The sequence below is a fragment of the Bombyx mandarina genome, chromosome 28, assembly GCF_030267445.1.
Source record: "Bombyx mandarina strain Sakado chromosome 28, ASM3026744v2".
NCBI lineage: Eukaryota > Metazoa > Arthropoda > Insecta > Lepidoptera > Bombycidae > Bombyx > Bombyx mandarina.
This window is the reverse complement of record NC_143233.1, coordinates 10,256,427-10,281,543: the sequence shown is the minus strand read 5'-3', so window position 1 is coordinate 10,281,543 and position 25,117 is coordinate 10,256,427. Positions and strand designations below refer to the sequence as shown.

The following is a 25,117-nucleotide window of genomic DNA, read 5'->3' as shown; positions in this document are numbered from 1 at the left end:
AATGGGCATGCCCGACGCCACTGAGAAAGTGTCTCAGTGACCTACGGACTAAAACCTCCCTCCTGGTTATCTGTCCCTTTTTATTATGGGACAACCTTTATCCCTGTGTTAGTCATATTTTTTTTAATATATTGGATTGAATTTAAGTTAATTGGAGTGGAAAAAATTAAATTTTAAATGGGATGGAATAAAAAATTATATCAAAAATTGTATTAGAAAAGGTAATGGTAATTAGCACCCCCCAAAACTAGTGTTTGGACTGTTTAGTTATTGATTCGGTTGCCTATTGATGTTGTGCATGTGTACGTGGTTGAACAATGACCGATGACGCACTTGCCTTCGAAGCCGGTAGACTAAACAAAGCCTCGATTGCTTCGGACGGCCTGATCCTCCGATAGCTTGATTGGTCTGCAGTACGTCGCTGTATCTAGGATTGGCAGCAACGTTGCGCTCTATACCTATCAAGCTTTTGACTACGAAAGTTTATTGCTGACGATTCTGCGTGAATCATATTTGGACGCCCACATCGGGTCGCCGTCAATGCCGCGCTTTTCTTCCTATATATATCTGAAGGACGAAAGCGCAATCAGTAAGCAGTAAATAAATGAAGTGGCAACCCTATTACGTGACTCCTGTATTAATTTCTATCATGAAGATGTATGCGTGTAACACTCGAAGGACAATAGACCGAGAGCGATATTAAACTCAGTAGAGTAATTTGATTTGCGCGAGGCAGGGGCGCTCAACATTTGGCAACATAAAATTGAAATATTTAACAGCAAAAAAAAAAGTTGTCATTGTAGTTGCACTTTTGTATTTTAATTTGTAATTAATGTCCTTAATATGACATATACCTACTACAGTGAAGTGATATTCTTAAGATATGATCTTATTACATTATATAAATGAAGGGTAGGGTAGTTGATAATTCATTCATTCAATTTTAGTAGAATTTATAATTTGCCAAAAATTAATCCAAGGAATAATGTCGCCAAGACCTATGCTCATTTAAAATTAACATTATAGTATTGGACTTTGAAAAAATCAGTTTTCTGTTCGATGCCACATAAGTATCAAACCTTTTTATAGTCGGTCGAGAAAGGAGTCAGTAATATAATTTAATTAAAGCCGGTAGCCCTGCAGGCGCCACATGATTTCACTGCAATAGAATACTAATTCTTCAATCCAATGTACACCCATGAACCGATAAATGCAAGCTGAAAACAATCCTAAGATGCGCCGTTAAAGTTGATTATCGTGTATGCAGAGCAACATCAAGGGCTTCTAACAATTGGACTTATTGTTACCACCCGCCGATGCAAAGTTACCTCGCAAACTGTCCGTATTTAAGCGTTCTATTTTAATACATCTAATCTACGTCATAAAGATCATATTCCATTGGATTCTGTGACGGCGAGGTGTCCTGAACAATTGGTCCGCCCGAACCAGGGTAGCGTATTGTTGTTTTCGCTAATCACTTGAGAATGGACTTGGTTATTGACAGGGCGAGGGTTAAATACGACTTAAATTCGGGGTGGTTTATTATTAAGTACGAATCTTATTAATAGTTACGTGTTTTGAATTTTTATTGTTTGAATTTTTAATATGTTGCTTGTTGGGGGTTTGGTATTTGTCTGTTTAATTTATTTACTGACTGAGGCAAGAGGAGGGTGCTGAATGAAGCCTGGCTAGGTACGAGTCAGGACCTAACAACACCAGGTGGACAGTCTCCTTGTGGGCTGCGCTCAGGTCTTTATTAATTAATGAAGTCGTCGTGGCCTAAAGGATAAGACATCCGGTGCATTCGTGTTGAGCGATGCACCATTTGTTCTAATGAAACACGTACTTAACAAATATTCTCGATTCACTTCCGCGGTGAAGGAATAACATCGTGTAATAAAAATCGAAACCCGCAAAATTATAATTTGCGTAATTAACCAGTAATTACGCAAATTATAGGTAGAGTAGGACCTCTTGTGAGTTCGCGTGGGTAGGTATCACCACTCTGCCTATTTCTGCCGTGAAGCAGTAATGCGTTTCGGTTTGAAGGGTGGGGCAGCCGTTGTAACTATACTGAGGTCTTAGAGCTCATATCTCAAGGTCGGTGGCGCAATTACGTTGTCGATTTCTAGGGGCTCCAGTAACCACTTAAACCAGGTGGGCTGTGAGCTCGTCCACCCATCTAAGTAAGGAAAAAAATCGGCAAATAAACAGTAAAAAAAAAACTATACAAAATGTTCAACACAGTAAAACAAAAACCAAACAATTTTACACTATTAACAAACTAAAGTAACTAACATTCGAGATTTAATTTTACAAATGGAAATTAAAGGCAAATAATATAATTAAACAACAATGTTACAACAACAACTTATGTTAGAGGAAGTCTGAAAGTGGCACCTGTGACAGAGAAGCTGAGGAGTGCGCGTTTGGGATGGTATGGACATGTGATGAGACGAGATGAAAATGAGGTTGTTAAGAGAGTGTTAACTATGAGTGTGGAAGGATATAGAGGAAGAGGTAGACCTAAGAAGAAATGGATGGATTGTGTGAAAGACGATATGGGTAGGAGGGGAGTGAGCGAAAAAATGGTATATGATAGAAGAGTATGGAAGGAGAAAACATGTTGCGCCGACCCCAGGTGACTGGGAGAAGGGCGGGATAATGACGATGATGATGATGAATAAAATTAAACAACAAAAAAAAACATATAAATCTGTTAATTCCATCTAAGTGGTGTTACAGAAATACCAAAATTTCTTCTCTTAAGTTACTAAAAGTATGCCAGTATTATAGAAGTTTGTATCGTGTATTTTACACGGTCTACTGGCAAATGTATTGGATCCATAATTGGTCGTCTGCTCACAGGGAGACCTATGTTTTGCAAACAAGTAAAAACTCTCATACAAATGCGTCCAGTTTCAGAGTTGTGCGTCAAACGGTGTATTTTATTGAAAGCAAAACAAAAGTCTGTTTTTCTCCCCCAAAAGCGTGCTCGGAGGAAAAACAAAATATTTTACATACAAAAAAAAGTCCTTAATTACTTTATTATAAGTCGAGGGCGATCGTTTCAAAGCAATTAGTGGCCAGTTTGAAAATTGTTTTATTTTTATGTTATTATTTTTCGTCCAAAGGATTGTGAGCTCTGCTTTCGTGGTGATTTTATTTAAAGGCTTATTATTGCAGGTGTGTATTATATATTTATACTTTGTCGCGGTAATCATTACTGGTTGTAAGCCGTATTGTGGGCGCTGCCGTGAAGCAGTAATGCGTTTCGGTTTGAAGGGTGGGGCAGCCGTTGTTACTATACTCGAGACCTTAGAACTTTCATCTCACGGTGGGTGGCGCATTTACGTTGTAGATGTCCGTGGGCTCCAGTAACCACTTAACACCAGGTGGGTTGTGAGCTCGTCCACCCACCTAAGCAGAAAAAACAAAAAAAAAATCGCAAGGGGATGTTTTACCATTCTGCCTACCTCTGGTTTCAAGGGTGAATAACTATTATACTATCATTTTTGTAATAACGCTTTCACCGTGGAAGTCATTCGTGCATAGATGCCAACTTTGTATTTTTCAACTTAAAAAAAATCTGCCTGCAGTATTTGAAGTCCGACATAGTATCGCTCGATGCGAATACTCTAAATGTCTTTTTCATTAGAACATCGATTTTTTTGCCTTACTAATAAAAACAAAACTATATTCGTTAGTTATTGTGGTGGTGTATCAAACCCTTCATGGCAGTCAGTACGAGTAAGTCGAGTTCAGGACCGCATTACGCGGAGGTATCGGCGGGGTAACATTGTGACTTCACCACCAGACCCGTTATAAATCAGAGAACATTGTCGGTCGCCGCGCCGAGAGCCGCGACGCATTGTGCCCGACTAATTAATTGTCCAAATTTCAGACTATTATACAGTACCGCCAACATAGTCGTAATTCTGTTTGGCTCGCAGTTGGTAGAATTGAGTTTAGATATTTGAATAATTAATACGTGAAGCAAAAACTTTGTATCCCTTTTTACGAAAATTGCGGGGACGGGGGAGTATGAAATTTACCACACTTATAGAGAATCTAGAGAAGGAGTGCACAATGCTAATATTTCTTTAAAATTATGCATAAAAATACATTAAATCAATAATAAAAACATTACACACACTACCATGTATTTGACATACACATGCATACATGCTATTTGTTTATTGTCAAACTTTTCTTATTGCTTATAGTTTGTGGTCAAATTGAGAATAAAATAAAAATCGGTAAAAAAACTTTTAAGTTAAACGGTTTTATGTGCACTGAAAACTACAAAATAAATAAATAGTTACTTACCTATCAACCTACGTAGGTCACCTCGGTCATTAATATCTCTGATGGTAGTGGTTGTCATAACATGAACCATGTCAGCGGCCGAAAGGCAGTTCATGAAAGAACACTAACACCAGGGTTTGCTTGGTAGATAAACTAAGCAGCCCACACTATAACAAGTAGGTATTTTGACCTTCTAGTTCAGAAATATGTTAGTACTAGGCAGAATAGCTTTTAGGCATATTAGACTAAAATAAAAACGTGGGGCCCCTCTGAAATCATACCTATGGCAGAGCATATCTTATACTTTGGTAGATCATGAGCTCGGCGTTCGCTGGTGAAGCCGCCACGGCTGGTTATTGATGGTCAAAACCTCCAATTACGATTATAGTAAGTCGATTCAGCGGACCCTGGACTCCGGAGCTATGAGGTTTCGGATGCGACCGGGATAAACCGCTAGGATGATGATGATGACGATTATAATAAGTCGATACAATCCACACTTAGTATAGTAGAAAGTAATATAGAAATAATAATGGGCCCCACGTTTTTATTTTAGTCTAATATGCCTAAAAGCTATTCTGCCTAGTACTAAAATATTTCTGAACTAGAAGGTCTAAATACCTACTTGTTATAGTGTGGGCTGCTTAGTTTACCTACCAAGCAAACCCTGGTGTTAGTGTTCTTTCATGAACTGCCTTTCGGCCGCTGACATGGTTCATGTTATAACAACCACTACCATCAGAGATATTAATGACCGAGATCACTTACGTAGGTTGATAGGTAAGTAACTATTTATTTATTTTGTAGTTTTCAGTGCACATAAAACCGTTTAACTTAAAAGTTTTTTTACCGATTTTTATTTTCTTGTTTTTAGTATTTAGTGAAATTGTCTACCAAATATTCCTCATTCTATTTAATTCATTCAGTGCATCATTATTACATGGTTTCTTACCTGATAATTTAGTACAATCTAATTCCTCAATTCATAGCCCTTCCAGAGACTTGACTCGACTTAGAGCCACGTATGCTTGTCCTTCCTCAAACAATTTTGAGCCCAAATATACTACTGCATGGTCGACGGTGCTGCCCTGAATTTTATGGACGGTGAATGCCCATGACAAAACTAAGGGCAACGTCCTTCTTTCAGCCGTACCATAATTGAATTTTGCTGGAAACTGTATGGCTTTAGGGTAAATAACGTGCATGCCGTTACATTGCACGCCGGCAAATCCCGAAGTGAAAACGCTGTGGTCACCTTGATGCCATGAAGCCCGAATAATTCTAGCAACGTCATTAATACTAATGAATACATTTGGAATTTCAATTCTTTCAGGTTCACCGTTTTCAGGTATATCTGGCACACTAAGTCGTATTAATTCTTGTTCACTAATCTGGACATTTTCGTCAATGCGTACATCTCTATAAAGCGGGTTATTTCTAGTTAACCATCTTAAAGCGCTGTAGACTTTTTCGCGAGATATTGTGAATTCTCTTGTGATGTTCAAATTCTCCAAACGTTCTGTAACTACAACGATACCCACCTGGCTGGAAGATCTTGGAAGCATATTAGATAATCTTTCACTGACCTCAAAGATATCTTGGGCAACAACACTGCTTGTCCGCGGAAACCGTACTGCCCGTATAGCCCAGTAAATTTTACGATTTTAACAAACGGGATGATTCTACACAGCAAGCGCTGCTCTGCTTGCGTCAGCGTTTGAATCTCATCTGGTATTGAACCTGGATCCAGATTATTCCAATACGCCTTTGATTGTGTTATTGTTTTATTACTGGTCACATGTGTTTGGCAGCGCAAACATAAAAGTAATGTTGTTTTTGAAGACAGTTCTGCAGGTAGATATCCTAATGCAGCTGTGTTGTAACGTACAGTATGAATTTGGTTAGGATAACAATGCTTCGTGCAAATGTCACAAACGTGTATACACGATGTGTTAATAGCATTTTCAAACGCTTGTACATGATTTTCAGCTCTGCGTTGCTGTGCACGCTCACGTTGGTTATTTCACCTGTCGTGGCGTTGCTCTGTGTGGGCGTGTTTCTGAAGCTTCTAACTCCTTTCGTCTCTCACGCCGTCCTGTTAGCCTGGCCTCGTGTTGCTCAGATGTTTCTGACGCTAATAGCTCTCTTTGTCTGTTACGTTGTAATCTTAGCCTGGAGTCATGACGCTCAAGTGTTTCTGACGCTATAAGCTCTCTTCGTCTGTCACGTTGTGATGCTAGCCTAGACTCATGACGCTCAGATGTTTCTGATGCTAACAACTCTCTTTGTCTGCCACGTTGTGATGCTAGCCTGGACTCATGACGCTCGGGTGTTTCTGATGCTATTAGCTCTCTTCGTCTGTCACGTTGTGATGCTAGCCTGCACTCATGACGCTCAGGTGTTTCTGACTCTACCAGCTGCCTTTGTCTCTCACGTTGTGCCATTAACCTGGTATCATGTTGCTCAGGTGTTTCTGTTGCTAACCGTTCTCTTCGTTTCTTGTTCTCTTCGTTCTTTTTCGTTGTGTAGCAGTTTCGTTTTTATTTTTGTTTGCTTTTTTATTTATTGTTACCATGTTGTTCCCACGATTAAGGGGAATTTTGACGGTCGACCCCCCCAGAGGTCCAGTAAAGGGGCAAGGCTTAATATACAACAAGATGCGCCCAATCTTGAGGGGGAAGCGGTTACGACATTACATTTTTATCCACCCTAATGCCATACAGTCCTCGGCACGTTTTAACCTATTATTTTCATCGCCGGATCATCATGCCATCGTCTTTAGTGACTGTGGTCGTAATCATAATGGATTGGATCGGAAGACCCCCGAGATTCCCACCCTCCCGATTGTGGCCGTACGCCGGCGAAATTGGATCAGTAATTAATTAATTAATTAGTAAGTAATTAATTAGATTAATGTCTGTTTCTGATGTTAAATATAAGGGAAGCCAAGGGAGCGAGCTCCGGGGGAGAAACAGACGGGAATGATCTACACCCTTACCGCTGGACTACTGTGCAAGGCTCAACCAACGCCGCCCCCCATGACGGACGTCATCTGATTGAACCTGGTCCAGTTCATGTGCGATCCTCTCAACGCCAATATCGGAACGATTTGTAGTGTCGGTTCCCGAAGCCCGATTGTGGACCCTAACTCCTTATAAGAAGTCAGGCTCCAAACTCCCCTCCAAGATACAGTACACGAAGTGGCTCGCACGCACTCAGCTTTCGGAAGTCTTAGTCTACCTGCGACCAACTCAACCAGCTGATTCCCGTATTTATTACGTTTCTCACGGTGGAGCTCGTCAAGCGATCACTGGCCCGAGACCACCTGCACGTCCACGATCACTCCGACACCATCCCTGGAGGCGATAATATCCGGCTTACGGAGACCAACCGATGTTCGTAGCCTCGGCTCCAGCTCAACCGTCCACTTGTTCTCTTCCATGGCTTTCGCCACGAAAGATACAATCTTGTTGTGTCGTAGAATCCGGCCGCCGTGTGTTCTGTGACACTGTTGTAGGATGTGAGCCGTCGTCTCCCTAACCTTGCAACCAGCACGGCAGGTCAACAAAGACTCACCCCCACCTCTACGCCCTCTCGATCCGCGAATGCGGGATGGAAGGGCGTTGATATGAGTGTGCACGAACTGCACGAAGTCCCGTCCGGTTATCTGCGCGCATCGCTCCCTAATCCACTTTGTGGATGTCGGGGTGCGTGTGGATTCGCGAAGTTCGCGTCCATCAACAGATGCGTGCAGATTTTCTCGCCAAAACATGCGCACAGATGGTCGTTGCGTTGTGGAGTCAACACGGCTGAACCTGCGGAGCTGTTTCCAGGCCCACCGCAGTTTCTTACGAATCTTATCAGATTTGGCGGCGGCTCTTGCCACTGACCATGGTGACGAGTCGAGCCCCCCGAAACGCCTCACAATGAGGTCCGGGATGGTCGTTCGCACCGATGGGATCGCTAAGCCGGCGTCCTGAACTGCGGCGTGATAGTATGCCTTGGGCACATCCGCCGGTAGCCTAAGCCACTGTCCGACTGCTTTCCGGATTTGGACATCGAGCATTCTCAATCTGTCATCCGAGATGTTTCCAAGCACGAAACCGTGCTGGAACCTCGGAATCAGATGAGCTCTCAAAATCTCCAACCTCTGTTGGGGTTTGAGAGGTGCCCTTGAGATGTTATTCAGAGCACTACTGATACTATGCTCTAATGTCACGCATCCAGAGGCCTCAAAATCGACACCAAGATATCGCCACCGCTCAACACAACTCACCTGCCTGAGCGGCTTACCTCCAATATTGAAGGTTCGCTCAGTCAGGTAGTGATGCTTCTTGCGGTGGCCATCCGGTATCATAGACAGAACCGCGCTCTTCCTGCAATTCAGGCGTAGGCCCATCTGCCTACCAACACAGTCCACAGCAGAGATGGACTCCTGCATCCCTACCTTCGACCCCGCAAGCAGGACTAGGTCGTCAGCATAGGCCAGAGCGGACACGAGTTCCATCTCCAACCTATACCCGACCCTCTCCGGCAGGGAAGCTAGGATGAGGTCCATCACCACGTTGAAGAGTATTGGCGACAGAGGGTCCCCTTGACGAACCCCTCGTCCCACTTTCACAGGGCTGCTCATTTCATTGTTCACGGCTAAGGTGGTGGACGCCGTATCGTATAGGTGAGCAATGTAGCCGCAGAACTGTTCGGGCATGCCCCTCAACCTCAGCAATTCGACAAGTGCCTCGTGAGACACAGTGTCAAATGCCTTGGCGAAGTCTAGCACCGCCACGTGACATTCCCGCAGCTTCTTCCTGCTATACCCAAGCACCGCGTTAACTTGGGTGGTATAGCTACCGCTTACTAACGAGGTATCTAATTACCTATTTTTTTTTATCTGCCCTTCTAACGTCACACAATCTTGGACGCAACTGTTCTCGACACGACTAATCATGCCCCCACCAAATACGCCATTTTGTAACTTGTAACACCTAATACGAAATTTTGACATAATGACAGTATTCTGCTAGTGTAGTCCTATTATTTGATACCCATATTGTGGTGGTTGTGGAAAAATATGTACCTAGTCCGCCATATTGGAACGGCGTCCATCTTGAATTTTAAATTTTGACATAATCATCGTGTTTTACTAGTATAGCCCTTTCATTTGATACCCATATTGAGGGGTTTAAGGAAAAATATGTAATCCGCCATTTTGTATCGGCGGCCATCTTAGATTTATAATGTCATTGATTTTATTATATTGTATTGTCATCTAAATTAAATGTGTGTACCAAATTTCAGATCAATCTGACAACGGGAAGGTGCTTAAATTTCAATTTCTAATTTTGACCCAAATAAATAAAAAACAAATTCCGTACAGGTCGAGCTAAATAAAACCGTTTAATAAATATGACTTTTTGGCGGAAACGCGAGGAGTGAAGTTGTGTGATTTGTTTTATTTTGTCTATTTAGTGTTCTTCGGGTTTAAATGTGTAATAACGGTGGTTTATTAACTGTTTAATATCTGTGAAAGGGCACAAATGTGGGAAAATGAAACAAAGCAGTTGGACGTCACTTCTCGGGATCCTCCAAAAAGTCCAATGAAAAAGTCTCAGTAGATGACCACCATTTTACTGAGATTATATTTCATCCCATATCATCTCATCTCATTTCATTTGATTTCATCCCAGTTGATTAATGTCTCAAATTAATCATCTTCATTTCATTTCATCATTTTTCATAAAAATAAGAAAATAAATTAAAATAAGACATGACTTAAAGGTCTTAGTTACCAGGTCATAAAATCCCTTAAAAAAAAAAGAATAAATATTGTTTGTCTTTATTAATATTCGTCTAAAGTGTACATAGTCTTGGCGAAATCTGTGATTAAAGAAATATAATAGTCTTTTACAATAGAATCATAATAGTGTACAAACTTATAATTTTAATTAATTATAGTCGAAATTCGACTACCGGGGGACCACTAGCTTGAATAATTACGTTATAAAGTAAACACGGAAGCTACACATGCCCTCAAACTATTGAACTGAATCATTCGTATAACTGTTTTGTTTGGGTTTATAAAAAAATTATATTTCTTTCTTACAATGGCTATGGAAGCTCAACTCAAAAGACAGCGAAAACGGTAATGTTCAAAACGCCTCGTAAAATTACAATAAACACAAGACTAGTTTATTTTTAACCGACTTCATAAAAGGAAGAGGAGGTTCTCAATTCGACTATTTTTTTTAATATTTGTTATCTCATAACTTTTGACTGGGTGAATCGATTCTGATGATTCATTTTTTATTAGAAAGCTGACGCTTCCCGTGTGGTCCCATTTCAGTTTAGTCCAGTTCTGATAATGGTATCTACGAGAAAACAGTATAAGTCTTAAAGTTGCATTAAGTACGTGCGCGACAAATAGATGAATAACTCAATAACTCAATATCACGCCAACAGATTTCGATGATTATTGTTTTTAATGTATATTAATTTGGTTTGGAATATCTTTTTTTTCTATTTGAAGTCGTTTTTTGTTAAAGCATGTTTTTTTTATTGCTGAGATGTGTGGACGACCTCACAGCCCACTTGGTGTTAAGTGGTTACTGGAGCCCATAGACATTTACAACGTAAATGCGCCACCCACAATGAGATATAAGTTCTAAGGTCTCAGTATAGTTACGACGGCTGCCCCACCCTTCAAGCCGAAACGCATTACTGCTTCACGGCAGAAATAGGCGGGGTGGAGGTACCTGCCCGTGCGGACTCACATGAGGTCCTACCACCAGTAATTACGCAAATTATAATTTTGCGAGTTTTTTTTTATTTTTATTACACGATGTTATTCCTTCAGCGTGGAAGTCAATCGTGAACATTTCTCGAGCATATATTTCATTAGAAATATTGGTACCCGCCATGATTCGAACACAACGTGCGACGGCTTCGAAATAGTAATAGCTTGAATTAAAATCCAAATATTTCGGGTCTCCGTATAAATATTATTTTTGTAATTGATGCGGTGTGCGTGGTTTGTATAATGTTCTACAAAATACCTGCTTCTGATTTTGCATCTCTCTCTCTCCCTCTCTACACAATGATATTGCCTGAATTTAAGACCCAAATATAAGATCTGGTAAGGCTTGCAAGGCGTTGCTTTATTAAGTAAGAAAGGGAAGCTAGCCCGCCGAGGAGTACGATTCGATTTGAATTCGATTTTTATTTCGTTATCTGATGCTGGAATTATCACACAGAGGTTTAATAGATGCGTCCAGATCGTGCATAATATTCTTAATTTAATTGAAGCCAATATGCCAATCTGACTGCCAACCGAACTAACCCATTGAGTTTGTTAATCATATACGTAATAAAGGCAGTGTAGTTTCTTCTTTATATATTACAAATCACCCTGCCATTGTTTTTATATCTTACTAGCGGCCCGCTCTGGCTCCGCTCGGGTCTTTAACAAAAATTTCAACGATATTTGACGTTGTTTTATTTTTTTAAACAAAAGAACATTTATTGCGTCGTAACTATAATAGTTAGACATATGCTGTGGCGACACTTTTTGTAAATAAAATGTTCTACGAAGTCATCTACTTATATCTCGAGGTGGGTGGCGCACTTACGTTGTAGATGTCTATGGGCTCCAGTAACCACTTAACACCAGGTGGGCTGTGAGCTCGTCCATCCATCTAAGCAATAAAAAAAAATCATAGTACATTATTATATATCCTCAATAGTTTTCGCAGGGCACGCGAAAAATAATATTTTAGGTAATTTTTTTACACCTTGAGTTACATTATTGCAGTTATAGCCTATGTCACTCGAGGATAGTGTAGCTTCCAAACAGTGAAAGAATTTTTCTAATCGGCTCAGTAGTTTCGGAGTCTATTCAATACAAACAAACAAACAAATCTTTCCTCTTTATAATATTAGTACCTATAGAAGTATAGATTAGTATAGATGAATGATATCACAAAAAATATTTTTACGCAACCCTGAGCAAGTTTGAGGTCCGTTTTCACTACGATCATAGGTATGTGTGCTCGAGTATGAATTTAAAACAAACACAAGACGGGCGGAGTCGCGCGACCAAACTCGTCGTATAATAAAACAGAGTGTCGATATATTCCGGCGCGGTACAGTCGAGCGCACAAGTCATTGTGTACAACTCAATTAGGAAGTCGAGTCAGTGACGTGCGCGAATTTAATGGCCGTGCTCATTGTTTTTTTCGAAAGTGGGGGGAGGGAGAGGGGCGGGGGTACTCGTGAGAGCCGCGATACTAGACTTTAATTCTTGCGGGGTTTATGTTTTTAAATACTATTGTAAAATGTTTTATTTTATTTCTATTTTTTTAAGCTATTGCATAGCTTTTATCGCGCGCCTTGAGCGCGGCGACCGAATCATTAAATTCCGTAACGAAAAAAACCTTACACCCCTTACTCCGCCTACCATGTAGCTCGCGTTCAACACATTCACCCGTTGCGCTTGTGTAGTGTTAGTGAATAAGCGCGCGGCGTGACGTCACGCTGCATGCGCATCTGGAAAAGTCTGCCCATCTCTCTCTCGCACTGTCTAGCTTATGAGTGTGAAGGGGACAGTTAAGGGGTTTTGCTTTTAATAATGTTTAATATAGCGTGGTCTTGTTTTATTATTGTTTTAATATTAAATTATCATTGTCTAATTATAATTGCATAAGTTGATAGAAAATGCTATGCAATAGCTTTACTGCGGCAGTTCCCGAGTGCCACACGTTTTTATTTATTTATTTATTAGGCTCACAATGAACATCACAAGCTAAAAATATACATAAAAAACACAAGTAAAAAGAAACTAAATTTGGCTTGTAACATAAGTTATGTGCGCACGACAAAACAAGACATATAGTGCTGAATTTGTATAACAATGTTCCTAACAACTATACGACAAAACAACACGACAACGAAAACTAATCTAACTTATAATGTAAGGAAATAATTTTATTCACAATATAAAATTAAACAATAAAACAATTACACTGCTAACCTATTACTAACGTGGAGGATGCCCTTGATCATTTTTATAAACGTAACTAACCTACAAGTAAAAATATCCAACTCCGTTGACGACCTTGCCGGTTCGTTAATGTTATTGAAGAAATGAGTGAGCGAAGTATTTACTGGTGGTAGGACCTCTTGTGAGTCCGCGCGGGTGGGTACCACCGCGCGCCCGCGCCCCGCCTATTTCCGCCGTGAAGCAGTAATGCGTTTCGGTTTGAAGGGTAGGGCAGCCGTTGTAACTATACTTGAGACCTTAGAACTTATATCTCAAGGTGGGTGGCGCATTTACGTTGTAGATGTCTATGGGCTCCAGTAACCACTTAACACCAGGTGGGCTGTGAGTTCGTCCACCCATCTAAGCAATAAAAAAAAAGAAGAAGAAATGGTAAGTATATGATAGAGGAGTATGGAAGGAGAATACATGTTGCGCCGACTCCAAGTGACTGAGAGAAGGGCGGGAGAGTGATGATTGTTATTGAGGTTTTTTTTAAATTTGAAATGATCGTTATGTTGTTTTATTTTTAATATTTTCTGTCAAATCTGTTGAGACTCTGGAGGAGTAATATCAACCCGTGTAGGCATGGGAAGCAACAGCGAAGAGTAATGTTTAGTCGTAACGAAGCCAAATATTGTTGTTATAACTGATTTATGTGCTTTCACCATGGATATAAGCCTATATATAATATATATAATATATATATATATATATATATATTTACATCCTACAATCTTTTTGGCGTCTGCACGTCGTGCATCATTACGACGTCCTCCGGTTCCCATTGCTTTTTTTAACATGTCTTAATGAATATTGCTTAGTTTTTCGATTTCCAGCTCCGTGAGATACGTCATTTTCCGATAATTTTATTTTTCGCGATATTCTTCTTGCGTTCGTGCCGCAACATTTTTGAACCCCGAACCATGGTCATAAATTATAGGCGTCCTGGATATATTGATCGTGATTTACCTATGGCATCGACTATTTAGCGTCCTCATAGGATGAACGACATTTGTAAGTGCGGCGTTGCCAGTTTTATGTTTACTTTCTCTTTCTTTGACAATCGCTTGTCTGTACATTTATACCAATTTCGTCAAATCTATACATATACGGATGCCAGATAATTTTATATAATTTATCTATTCTACACGTATTAGTAACAATGGATTTTGATGAAGCTAAGTACACAAATAGTTTATAATAAGATAAAGAAAATTAAGCTCCTGTCTCTGAGATTTTTACATTTTTTTTTATTTTTTTTTTATTGCTTCGATGTGTGGACGAGCTCACAGCCCACCTGGTGTTAAGTGGTTACTGGAGCCCATAGACATCTACAACGTAAATGCGCCACACACCTTGAGATATAGTTCTAAGGTCTCAGTATAGTCACTACGGCTGCCCCGCCCTTCAAACCGAAACGCATTACTGCTTCACGGCAGAAATAGGCGGGGCGGTGGTACCTACCCGTGCGGACTCACAAGAGGTCCTACCACCAGTAATTACGCAAATTATAATTTTGCGGGTTTGATTTTTATTGCACGATGTTATTCCTTCACCGTGGAAGTCAATCGTGAACATTTGTTGAGTACGTATTTCATTAGAAAAATAATTAAAAAAATTAGTCTATTTTTTCATAAATTTAAGACAAGTAGGTATGTAATAACTTCATTTGTGGGTTTAATATAAATATAGGTATGATAAAATCGGCATTGTATCCTACCATGGCCTGAACCAATATTGTATAGACGTCCAACATTATACACGGACCCCAATATCTACTTTGTCTGGCCATAAATACTGTTACAATCAAAAATAAAAAAAAATCTATTGCAAATAACATTTATTACTTTTACAGTGTGTTTGTTTAACACATAAATATATAACAATTTAAAGTATAAAAAGCTTATTCGAAGTAGTCTCCATTGGCTGCAATACAGTCCTTTAAACGTTGAGGCCAGTTATCAATAGAAGCACGTACTCTTTCCATGGGAACATTTTACACTGCCAATCCTACGGATTGTTTTAGGGACTCCAAATTATCATGGTGTTTAGAACAAGCCGTACTCTCTAAAACTGACCATAAATCATAATCCAGCGGATTAAGACCGGGTCTAGACGACGGCCAGTCTTCAGCTCTGATGAAGTCCGAAACGTTCATTTCCAACCAAGACTGCGTAGACTGAGCTTTATGACCTGGCTCCGAGTCTTGCTGGAAGGACCATTCTTGATTATTGAACATGGTGTTGTTAAGGGGCTTCACTACCTTCTCAAGAATGGTATCTTGATACACTTGTGCCTCCGTCACCCCGATGGAAGTTAAAGACTTGATCAAAGACCTACGTCCTCGCAAGGCTCCCGGTTCCGACGGTATATCTAACCGCGTTATTAAACTTCTACCCGTCCAACTCATCGTGATGTTGGCATCTATTTTCAATGCCGCTATGGCGAACTGTATCTTTCCCGCGGTGTGGAAAGAAGCGGACGTTATCGGCATACATAAACCCGGTAAACCAAAAAATCATCCGACGAGCTACCGCCCGATTAGCCTCCTCATGTCTTTAGGCAAACTGTATGAGCGTCTGCTCTACAAACGCCTCAGAGACTTCGTCTCATCCAAGGGCATTCTCATCGATGAACAATTCGGATTCCGTGCAAATCACTCATGCGTACAACAGGTGCACCGCCTCACGGAGCACATTCTCGTAGGAGTTAACCGACCAAAACCGATCTACACGGAAGCTCTCTTCTTCGACGTCGCAAAAGCGTTCGACAAAGTCTGGCACAACGGTTTGATTTTCAAACTTTTCAACATGGGCGTACCGGACAGTCTCGTGCTCATCATGCGGGACTTCTTGTCTAACCGCTCTTTTCGATATCGAGTAGAGGGAACCCGCTCCTCCCCGCGACCACTCACGGCTAGAGTCCCGCAAGGCTCCGTTCTTTCTCCGCTCCTATTTAGTTTATTTGTCAATGATATTCCCCGGTCGCCGCCGACCCAGCTAGCCTTATTCGCTGACGACACAACCGTTTACTACTCAAGTAGAAACAAGTCCCTAATCGCGAAGAAGCTTCAGAGCGCAGCCCTAGCCCTAGGACAGTGGTTCCGAAAATGGCACATAGACATCAACCCAGCGAAAAGTACTGCGGTGCTATTTCAGAGGGGAAGCTCCACACGGATTTCCTCCCAGATTAGGAGGAGGAATCTCACACCCCCGATTACTCTCTTTAGACAACCCATACCCTGGGCCAGGAAGGTCAAGTACCTGGGCGTTACCCTGGATGCATCGATGACATTCCGCCCGCATATAAAGTCAGTCCGTGACCGTGCCGCGTTTATTTTCGGTAGACTCTACCCCATGATCTGTAAGCGGAGTAAAATGTCCCTTCGGAACAAGGTGACACTTTACAAAACTTGCATAAGGCCCGTCATGACTTACGCGAGTGTGGTGTTCGCTCACGCGGCCCGCACACATATAGACACCCTCCAATCTCTACAATCCCGCTTTTGCAGGTTAGCCGTCGGAGCTCCGTGGTTTGTGAGGAACGTTGACCTACACGACGACTTAGGCCTCGAATCTATCCAGAAATACATGGAGTCAACGTCGGAACGGTACTTCGATAAGGCTATGCGTCATGATAATCGCCTTATCGTTGCCGCCGCTGATTACTCCCCGAATCCTGATCACGCAGGAGCAAGTCACCGTCGTCGCCCTAGACACGTCCTTACGGATCCATCAGATCCAATAACTCTTGCATTAGATACCTTCAGCTCTAACACTAGGAGTAGGCTGAGGAACCCTGGTAACCGTATTGGTCGAACTCGACAAAGAGATCGATGTGCAACCTAACCCATGCATCAGCCCGCTGAGTTTCTCGCCGGATCTTCTCAGTGGGTCGCGATTCCGATCCGGTAGTAGATTCATTCGCGAAGCAATTGCTCTGGAGTTGTTAGGTCTCCTTCGGAGGCGCTCGGGCAGTTTTTAGCAAATCCCACCCCTCCTGGCTGAGCCTTTGCTCGCCCACCTGTCCTGGTGAAGCTGGAAAGGCCTCCGGGCCACCAGTAATCTTTCAATCATAAAAAAAAAAAAAAACTTGTGCCAATGTTTTGATACCTTTTTCACAAAAGTATGGCTCAGTCACTCCTTCATAGCTAATACCCCACCAAACCATCACTGAAGTCGGATAGTGCCTACGTTGCACTCTGTCGACTAATTGGGAAGCTTCCTTAGAGCTTTGAGCATAAATACGGTCATTTTGTTTGTTAAAATGTTGCTCAATTGTAAAAAGTTTTCTCATCCGTAAACAAAATTTTTCTATGACCTCCCTTTGCGTACCGCTTCAGTAGTTGTTTCGATTTTACTACCCTATTCTCTTTTAAATTATCAGTTAAGAAATGACTAGTACGTCTCTTATAGGCTGCAAGTCCTAAGTCATCTTTTAAAATACGCGACATGGTTCTAGGTGCTGTCTTCATCTCCCGAGATAAAATATTTTGTTTTCGGACAGGATTTTTTCGAATTCTTTCCCTTACTGCTTTGACCACCTTTTTCGTACGAACACTACGTGGACGGTCAAATTTTTTTCTGTCACAAGCAGAGGAGGTCTCATTGCATCTATTAATAGCCCGGTACACAAACATTTTACTAATACCAAGCCTATGGAGAGTTTTAAAAATTGCATTTGGCTCCATACCTACTTTGTGTAATGCAATCACAGCGATTCGGTTCTCTTTATCACCCCACTCCATTTTAATATCGCAAAATATTGTACAATGTATTGGCGCCAAAATGAGAAAACTCAATGAGCAATCATATAAAAATGACAGATTCCAAATTCAAATGTAATATTTTTGTTATTTTTAATTGTAACAGTATTTACGGCCAGACTAAGTATATACGGACGCCTAATAGCTATATACGGACGCCTAATAGCTATATACGGACGCCTAATAGCTTTATACGGACGCCTAATAGCTTTATACGGACGCCTAATAGCTATATACGGACGCCTAATAGCTATATACGGACGCCTAATAGCTTTATATGGACGCCTAATAGCTATATACGGACGCCTAATAGCTATATACGGACGCCCAATAACATGGCTACTTTAATTATAAAAATACGGCAGTATGTGAGGCAGTGCTGTTTGGCTACAAGCTACTGTATGGTGGAAATACTTTTGCCAATCGTGTTGCACCATATTGGATTATTCCCATTTGTCATTTGTGTTATTCACAGATTTCCCCGGGACAAATGGGAATTATTGGCAGTTGGAAGAAATATTTTTAATCGACTTCTCTTGACTATCCCACTAGATTTGAATTGGACATCCGTATATATCAATTGAGCGTCCGTATATAGCTATTGGTCGTCCGTATAAAGCTATTGGGTATCCGTTTTCTCATTTATTTATTTATTTACTGAACATATTTAGCGGCAAAATCGGCTCCTTTGAGTGTTTTTCGTTGTTCTGACTTTTTAAAAGTTTAAATAAACTCGGGCTCCTAATGATACGCAACGCGTACACCACCTACGGCGAATATATTGATTTGATTAAATATCGTGTGATAATTGTGATCCAATGTTGCAAACGAGCTGGCAACGTCGCAGTTGTGGACGCCAAATACGCGGATCCATAGTCAGGAACTCCCCGAGATATGCGGCTGTCAATATATGCGCGACAGCACTGCCACACCTGCGTTACGATTTCGTCGCGAACTGCTTAATATATTATTGCAGCCAATTAAGAGATAATTTGGCTTCTATCGATATTTGTCCTACGGGCAGCCAGGACCAATGGGACGTAAACCCCACTGGCTATCAAAGTGGCGTCCAGTATGCGGACGCCAAAAGCAGGTGGACGCCAGTTTAAATGCATTTTTTTCTTCAGAGGACGTCTAATTGTTTGGGGGATAAATATATATATATATATAAGATATAACTTTGTCGGTTTATTACGTTATCAAGCCCGTACTACTGAACCGAATGAGGAAATACGATAGGGATAAGCCAGTCACCGTGGACGCCCAAGACACGTCGACAGATCCATCAGATCCAATAACCTTTGCATTAGACGCCTTCAGCTCTAACACTAGGAGCAGGCTTAGGGACCTCGGTAGCCGTACTCGTCAAACTCGACAAAGAGGTCGACGTGCAATCTAATCCATGCATTAGCCCGCTGAGTTTCTCGCCGGATCTTCTCAGCGGGCCGCGATTCCGATCCGGTAGTAGATTCGTTCGCGAAGCAATTGCTCTTGAGTTGTTAGCTCTCCTTCGGAGGCGCTCGGGCAGTTGTTAGCAAATCCCACCCCTCCTGGCTGAGCCTATGCTCGCCCACCTGTCTTGGTGAAACTGGAAGGGCCTTCGGGCCACCAGTAATGTTTCAATCATAAAAAAAAAACGATATGGAAATATGTTAGTACTCAGTGCACAGATTCCCGCCCACACGAACGATGCTGCGGGCGGAAAGCTACTTAACAATTATAGTTGAACCAGATGTCCATTAAAATGTTTAATAAAACATGCATCCCTTTCATACGCATACACAAAAAATGTATATCTCCATCTCATTCCCTCCGGCCAAATTAAAAATAGCCAGTATTTCCTTTCTTGTTAGTTTTAAAAATACAGAAAAAAAAAATGGTTTTATTTGATTCGGGTTCAAAGCGAGGGCGTCTTTGTTCCCCTTATTCAAAAGAACCACAACATTTTTTAATTCTTCTTTTTGCGTGCGTTTTTTTATTAAAACGATTTACATTGAGCATTGTGTTAGCAAAAACTGTTTGATTCATCCCACTGAGCCGTCAATGTAAAGGTCTCAATTACATTTTAATGTAAAATAATCGGTGCCTTGGTGTGCATTTAATGGAAATTTGAGCACAATAGTTCTGTATTGATAAATTTATTTTACAATAGTGTAATTGTTTGTTTAGTTATTCTCTGAATCGGTTGTTGATTTAGTTCAATATTTCAAATGATATTGGCTAAAAATATATCCCTTTGATTGCCGATCCCTTATTGATATAGAGAACATTATTTATGTTCACCGACAGGCTGGCATTACTCTTGAATGTACGGTCATTTACGGTAGGCAGCGGCTTGGCTCTGCCCCTGGCATTGCTGAAGTCCATGGGCGACGGTAACCACTCATCATCAGGTGGGCCGTATGCTCGTCTGTCTACAGGGGCAATAAAAAAAAACCTAGATGGCATTTATATGTGTTTGTATTTATGTAACATACAATAATATTTATTTCGAGCAAATTTATCACTAACAATTTTCTGTTTCTTGTTAACAGTTCAGAAGCGCGCTCGCATCACCGAGGTTTGTTCCACCAGTCCATCTCCTATCAACGAACAACCCAGGGATCCGAAGACTCCAGCCCCGACGCCGCCGCTAGCCACACCCCCGCCCCGCTCTCCTTCAGACCACGAACTAAACGTGGAGGAGGAGTTAGAAGAATCAGAACCATCTCTTACTCCCGAAAACCTGTCCATGAAGGAGTCTCGCGAAGAGATGCCAGTCAAAAAAGAAGAAGAAAAATGGGAGAGTAACGAGTTTAAATACAAAATGTTTAGACGTAAGGATCTTCCCGAGCCCGCCCACGAGGAGAGTCAGTATCAGAAATCTCCAGTGGACGTGCTATTGAAAGTGTTCCCGCGACGCAGCCGGCAAGAGATCGAGGCTATCTTGGCGCGGTGCAAGGGAGACGTCGTAGCGGCCATGGACTCCATGGTGAACGGGCCGGAACCTAATCCTTACCACGTGACGCAGGAATCTCCACCTTACCTCCAAAATTACCAGTCAAAATCAGCGTTTTCTCCTCTAACGAACCAGAGTTTTAAGTTCTCCCCGTCACGGCGGTTTCTGACTCCACCTTACAGCGGGACGGGGTATTTGCCCACTGTAATCCGGCCGCCACCGGAGTACCTTTCATCATTTATGCCACCTTCAGAGCTGATGTACGGGAGACAGCTTCAGGTGCCATCACCGGGAACCTCTCCCACTTCTGATAACACGAACAACGATGGCTTTTCTGATTAAAGTCCACATTTCAAGATTAGACGAAGCTTTTGAATACTAAGGTATGATGTTCTGGTTGAAGCATCAGAAATTGAAGAAATAAAAAAAAATCGGTTGTCTGTGTAAAGTCGGTTTACTGACGATAGTTGAACGTGACAACGTCATAAGAAAATACTGATGGAATGGTTGCATTTTTCAATTATCGCAATTATCGTTGCTATAAACAATTGACACCACATTCACTTTTCACTGAACTTCATACTTTACGAAAGCATGTAAATGTATTATTGTATAGCAGCTGTCCACGCGGATGCATCGCTCGCTCAAGTAGGAGAGAGACAGATGTCGAACGCTGCCGAACGCGGAGGTCGATCGTGCCTCTTTGTCGTCCGTTGCGCGCTCTCGCTTGCACTTCAAACCTTAAATGGAACGCCTCAGAGCGAGGTAACGCCGCATGAGGCATGTTTTTTCGTGCGTGCAGCCGGCTCCACCGAATTATAAGACGTTGTCACGTCAATATGGCTTCGAAACTAAAATGGATGCATTTAGTGTCACCGTAACTGACTACAATTGTTCTCCTAACGTCTAAGTGTCTTAATTAAGATTTTAAAGTGGCTCGGCGATGTTAAGCGTGGTTAATCAGAAGTTAGTAACTGGATTCTGGGGGAAACTCCTCTGCGAAATGTAGAATTAATGCTCTGCGGTGGAGTGATACAAGAAGTAAGGACAGTCATGTTGCATTGTATAGTTGTAGTAAGGTAGAAAGGCAGCTCTCTGGGATCAGCGCAGGATCGGCGGACCCAGAAGTGCTGGACACCTTCATGGTGGTGGCTTCAAGATACCTCAAGGGGGCTGCTAACACTGACACTTACGTTACGATCAATCTTAGGCCACTCAATACATTCGGTACTGTATCACCAACGGCGGATTCAGGGGGGTCATGGGGGTCATGACCCCCTGAGCTGGTTCCAGGACTTAGGTGGACCACTAATTGAACATAATGATTTTATTTATACATTTTGGCACCATACAGATTTTATATAACTACATACCTATTATATTTAATTAAGTAGTTACGTACATGAATAAAATACCTACTTTTTACTTGTGTCTATTGTTATCAAAATTAAATTATAAGTTTTTGACTTGACCACGACTATGTGACCCCCTTCTGGCGCCAAAGCTGGATCCGCCCTTGTGTATCACTAACGTTCATTCAAAAGTATATGAGGACGTGTCGCGTGATTTGACCAAACTAGACCCAATTTAGGGGAGGGGATAGATTCATGTTTCACCATCAGGCCATACTCGACCGGAACCCGTAGTTGTGTAAGTAAATGTGTTCATGAGTCATAAAAAATTTGCTAGAAATTCAGATTACGTCACCGTTGTCAATGACATTGACTTGGTTATTGCCGGTGTGAGTTTTTAAAACAAACCTTTCGCTGCTTGATCTCGCGTTGCACTGTTTGTAACTAGCATTCATTGAGAGCTCGGATTGCGACCAGAGCCATTGACGCCTCAAGATATCGATTCATTCTATGTGCTCTTGTAAAGATGGATCTTCTTATTTATTTATACCATAATACTCAAGCTTGTCGTTAATGGCCAATAAACAACGAAAATCTTTTTACGAACAGAAGAGACAACTACTGTTTTCTTCTTTATATATATATCGTCTTCTCGCATTAAAACTGTATAATCTCAAAACTTACTAATTTTACAGGAGAGTTTTTTTAAAGTGAGTGCGTTTTTTAAAGTTAGCTTGTGATATTTTTAATATTAATCATCTTTGCAACATTTATTTTTTTATTTTTTTACCGGTTACATTATCCGTCTTTTAAAGTAAGACAAAATTATGTATTAATTTTGTTAATAGAAGTGAAAACATAGGTAAACTAAAAAAAATAATTAAAACTAAACTACGCTCTTTTGACAGTATTTATGAGAAAAATAATTGTGATACCAAATGGTTCCGCATATTAATTCAATTTCGAATATTTTTGGAACTTGTACACTATTAATGCGAAAAGACATGTCGGAGAAGCTACAATTATTAACAACATCATCAGACATCGTAGAGGCGAATAGGGTGACGAGCTAAGAGAAATATTGAGTACACCAATCTAGTTTGTTGTCTTAGAACAATTTAGAAATCTTCTCTTGACGTTAGCAAATGAAAATGAATGACAGTTCTTAGGACGGAGACACCGCTCTTCAAGAAGACTGGTTGGTAAGTGTGATGGCGTCTACGCGCCTCCATCGGCTAGGCTCTGTCGCAGCACGAAGTTTTTTTGTTTTTTTTTTGTTGCTTAGATGGGTGGACGAGATCACAACTCACCTGGTGTTAAGTGGTTACTGCAGCCCATGGACATATACAAGGTAAATGCGCCACCCACCTTGAGATATAAGTTCTAAGATCTCAGTATAGTTACAACGCCTGCCCCGTCCTTAAAACCGAAACGCATTACTGCTTCACGAGGCGGGGCGGTGGTACCTACCCGCGCGGACTCACAAGAGGTCTTACCACCAGTTTACCACAAGTTAGCCGAGTTCCGACGACACGCGATCGTGCTGCCATCTCTCGGGAGTCGTGCTGCGTTTCGTTTAACTACCAAACTAATGACCGTCTCAGACTTATCTATATTATAAATTACAATGTTTCAAAAACTTAATGTTGTAATAGAAGACTGGTCCGATCTTTGTAATCAAAATGGCCGTTAACTTCCAAAAGCGCGGCAAAACGCTTTTCCTTTACGTATGACGTCATTTGAGGCTAATCAACGAGTTATCTATAAATTAGTGACGAACTCAATGTCGACATTTAACTTGCGGCCCTTTAGCATGGAAAGTTTATATCATTTTAATTTTGTATACAATTCGCGATTATTGAAGAACATAGTATGATAGGTACACTTATAGTGTTGTTAGTGAAATCCATAAAAGCATATAAGATTTAAGTACATTTTGTCAAAATAAGTCGAACCTGACTAATGTAAATACTATTTGAAATGTGAAATTAGCATTGTTAATGACATAGTTTAGTAAAGAATCATAAATATAAGCCATTATATTGAATGTAGGCTAGTTAGTGGCTCTATCTTCACTCGTTTAGGGTTTTTTTTGTAAATAACTTTTAATTCTAATAGATATTTATATTTGACTTATTAGATGTTTAAAAATTAATGTAAATTGTAATAATTATATCATGAAATATAATTGATATGAACGATTAAGAGTTTTACTTACCTTTCGTGGAGATATCCTCAACCTCAATATTGAGGTCGGTGCTTCAGAACATGGACAAGCCTACTGTGGACGCTGTCTCTCCTACTCAGGATCAGTCCGGGGCGGGGCGCTCTTCCGCATAGAATCCAACATGGCGTGTAAGAAGCATTAAATATTTACATAACATAAACTATTAACAAAAAAGCGTATACCGGCTTCAACAAAATATAACGAGAATTTCATGAATGTAGTTGAAGTTAATTGCAAATGCATTATTGTATATAGCTCGAATGCTACTACTGATAACAAAAAGCACCCGCTTTCAATTTATAAAGAATTACAAAATTCAACTAGGTACAAAAAAAAAATATTGCTTAGATGGGTGGACGAGCTCACAGCCCATCTGGTGTTAAGCGGTTACTGGGGCCCATAGACATCTACAATGTAAATGCGCCACCCACTTTGAGATAACTTATATCTCTAAGGTCTCAGTATAGCTACAACGGTTGCCCCACACTTCAAA

General features: G+C 41.0%; 1 protein-coding gene across 2 annotated transcripts in view; it reads left to right on the top strand.

Annotated features, from left to right (window-relative positions):
- The window catches only part of dmrt99B (doublesex-Mab related 99B), a 48,985-nt gene extending 24,393 nt beyond the window's left edge, over positions 1 to 24,592 (top strand). For both annotated transcript variants that reach the window (XM_028179601.2, XM_089739131.1), the window contains exon 4: positions 20,642 to 24,592. In XM_028179601.2, the coding sequence (XP_028035402.2) occupies positions 20,642 to 21,387 (746 nt within the window). In that variant the 3' untranslated portion in view covers positions 21,388 to 24,592. The remainder of the gene's footprint in view (positions 1 to 20,641) is intronic.
- Positions 24,593 to 25,117: the final 525 nt, after the last annotated feature.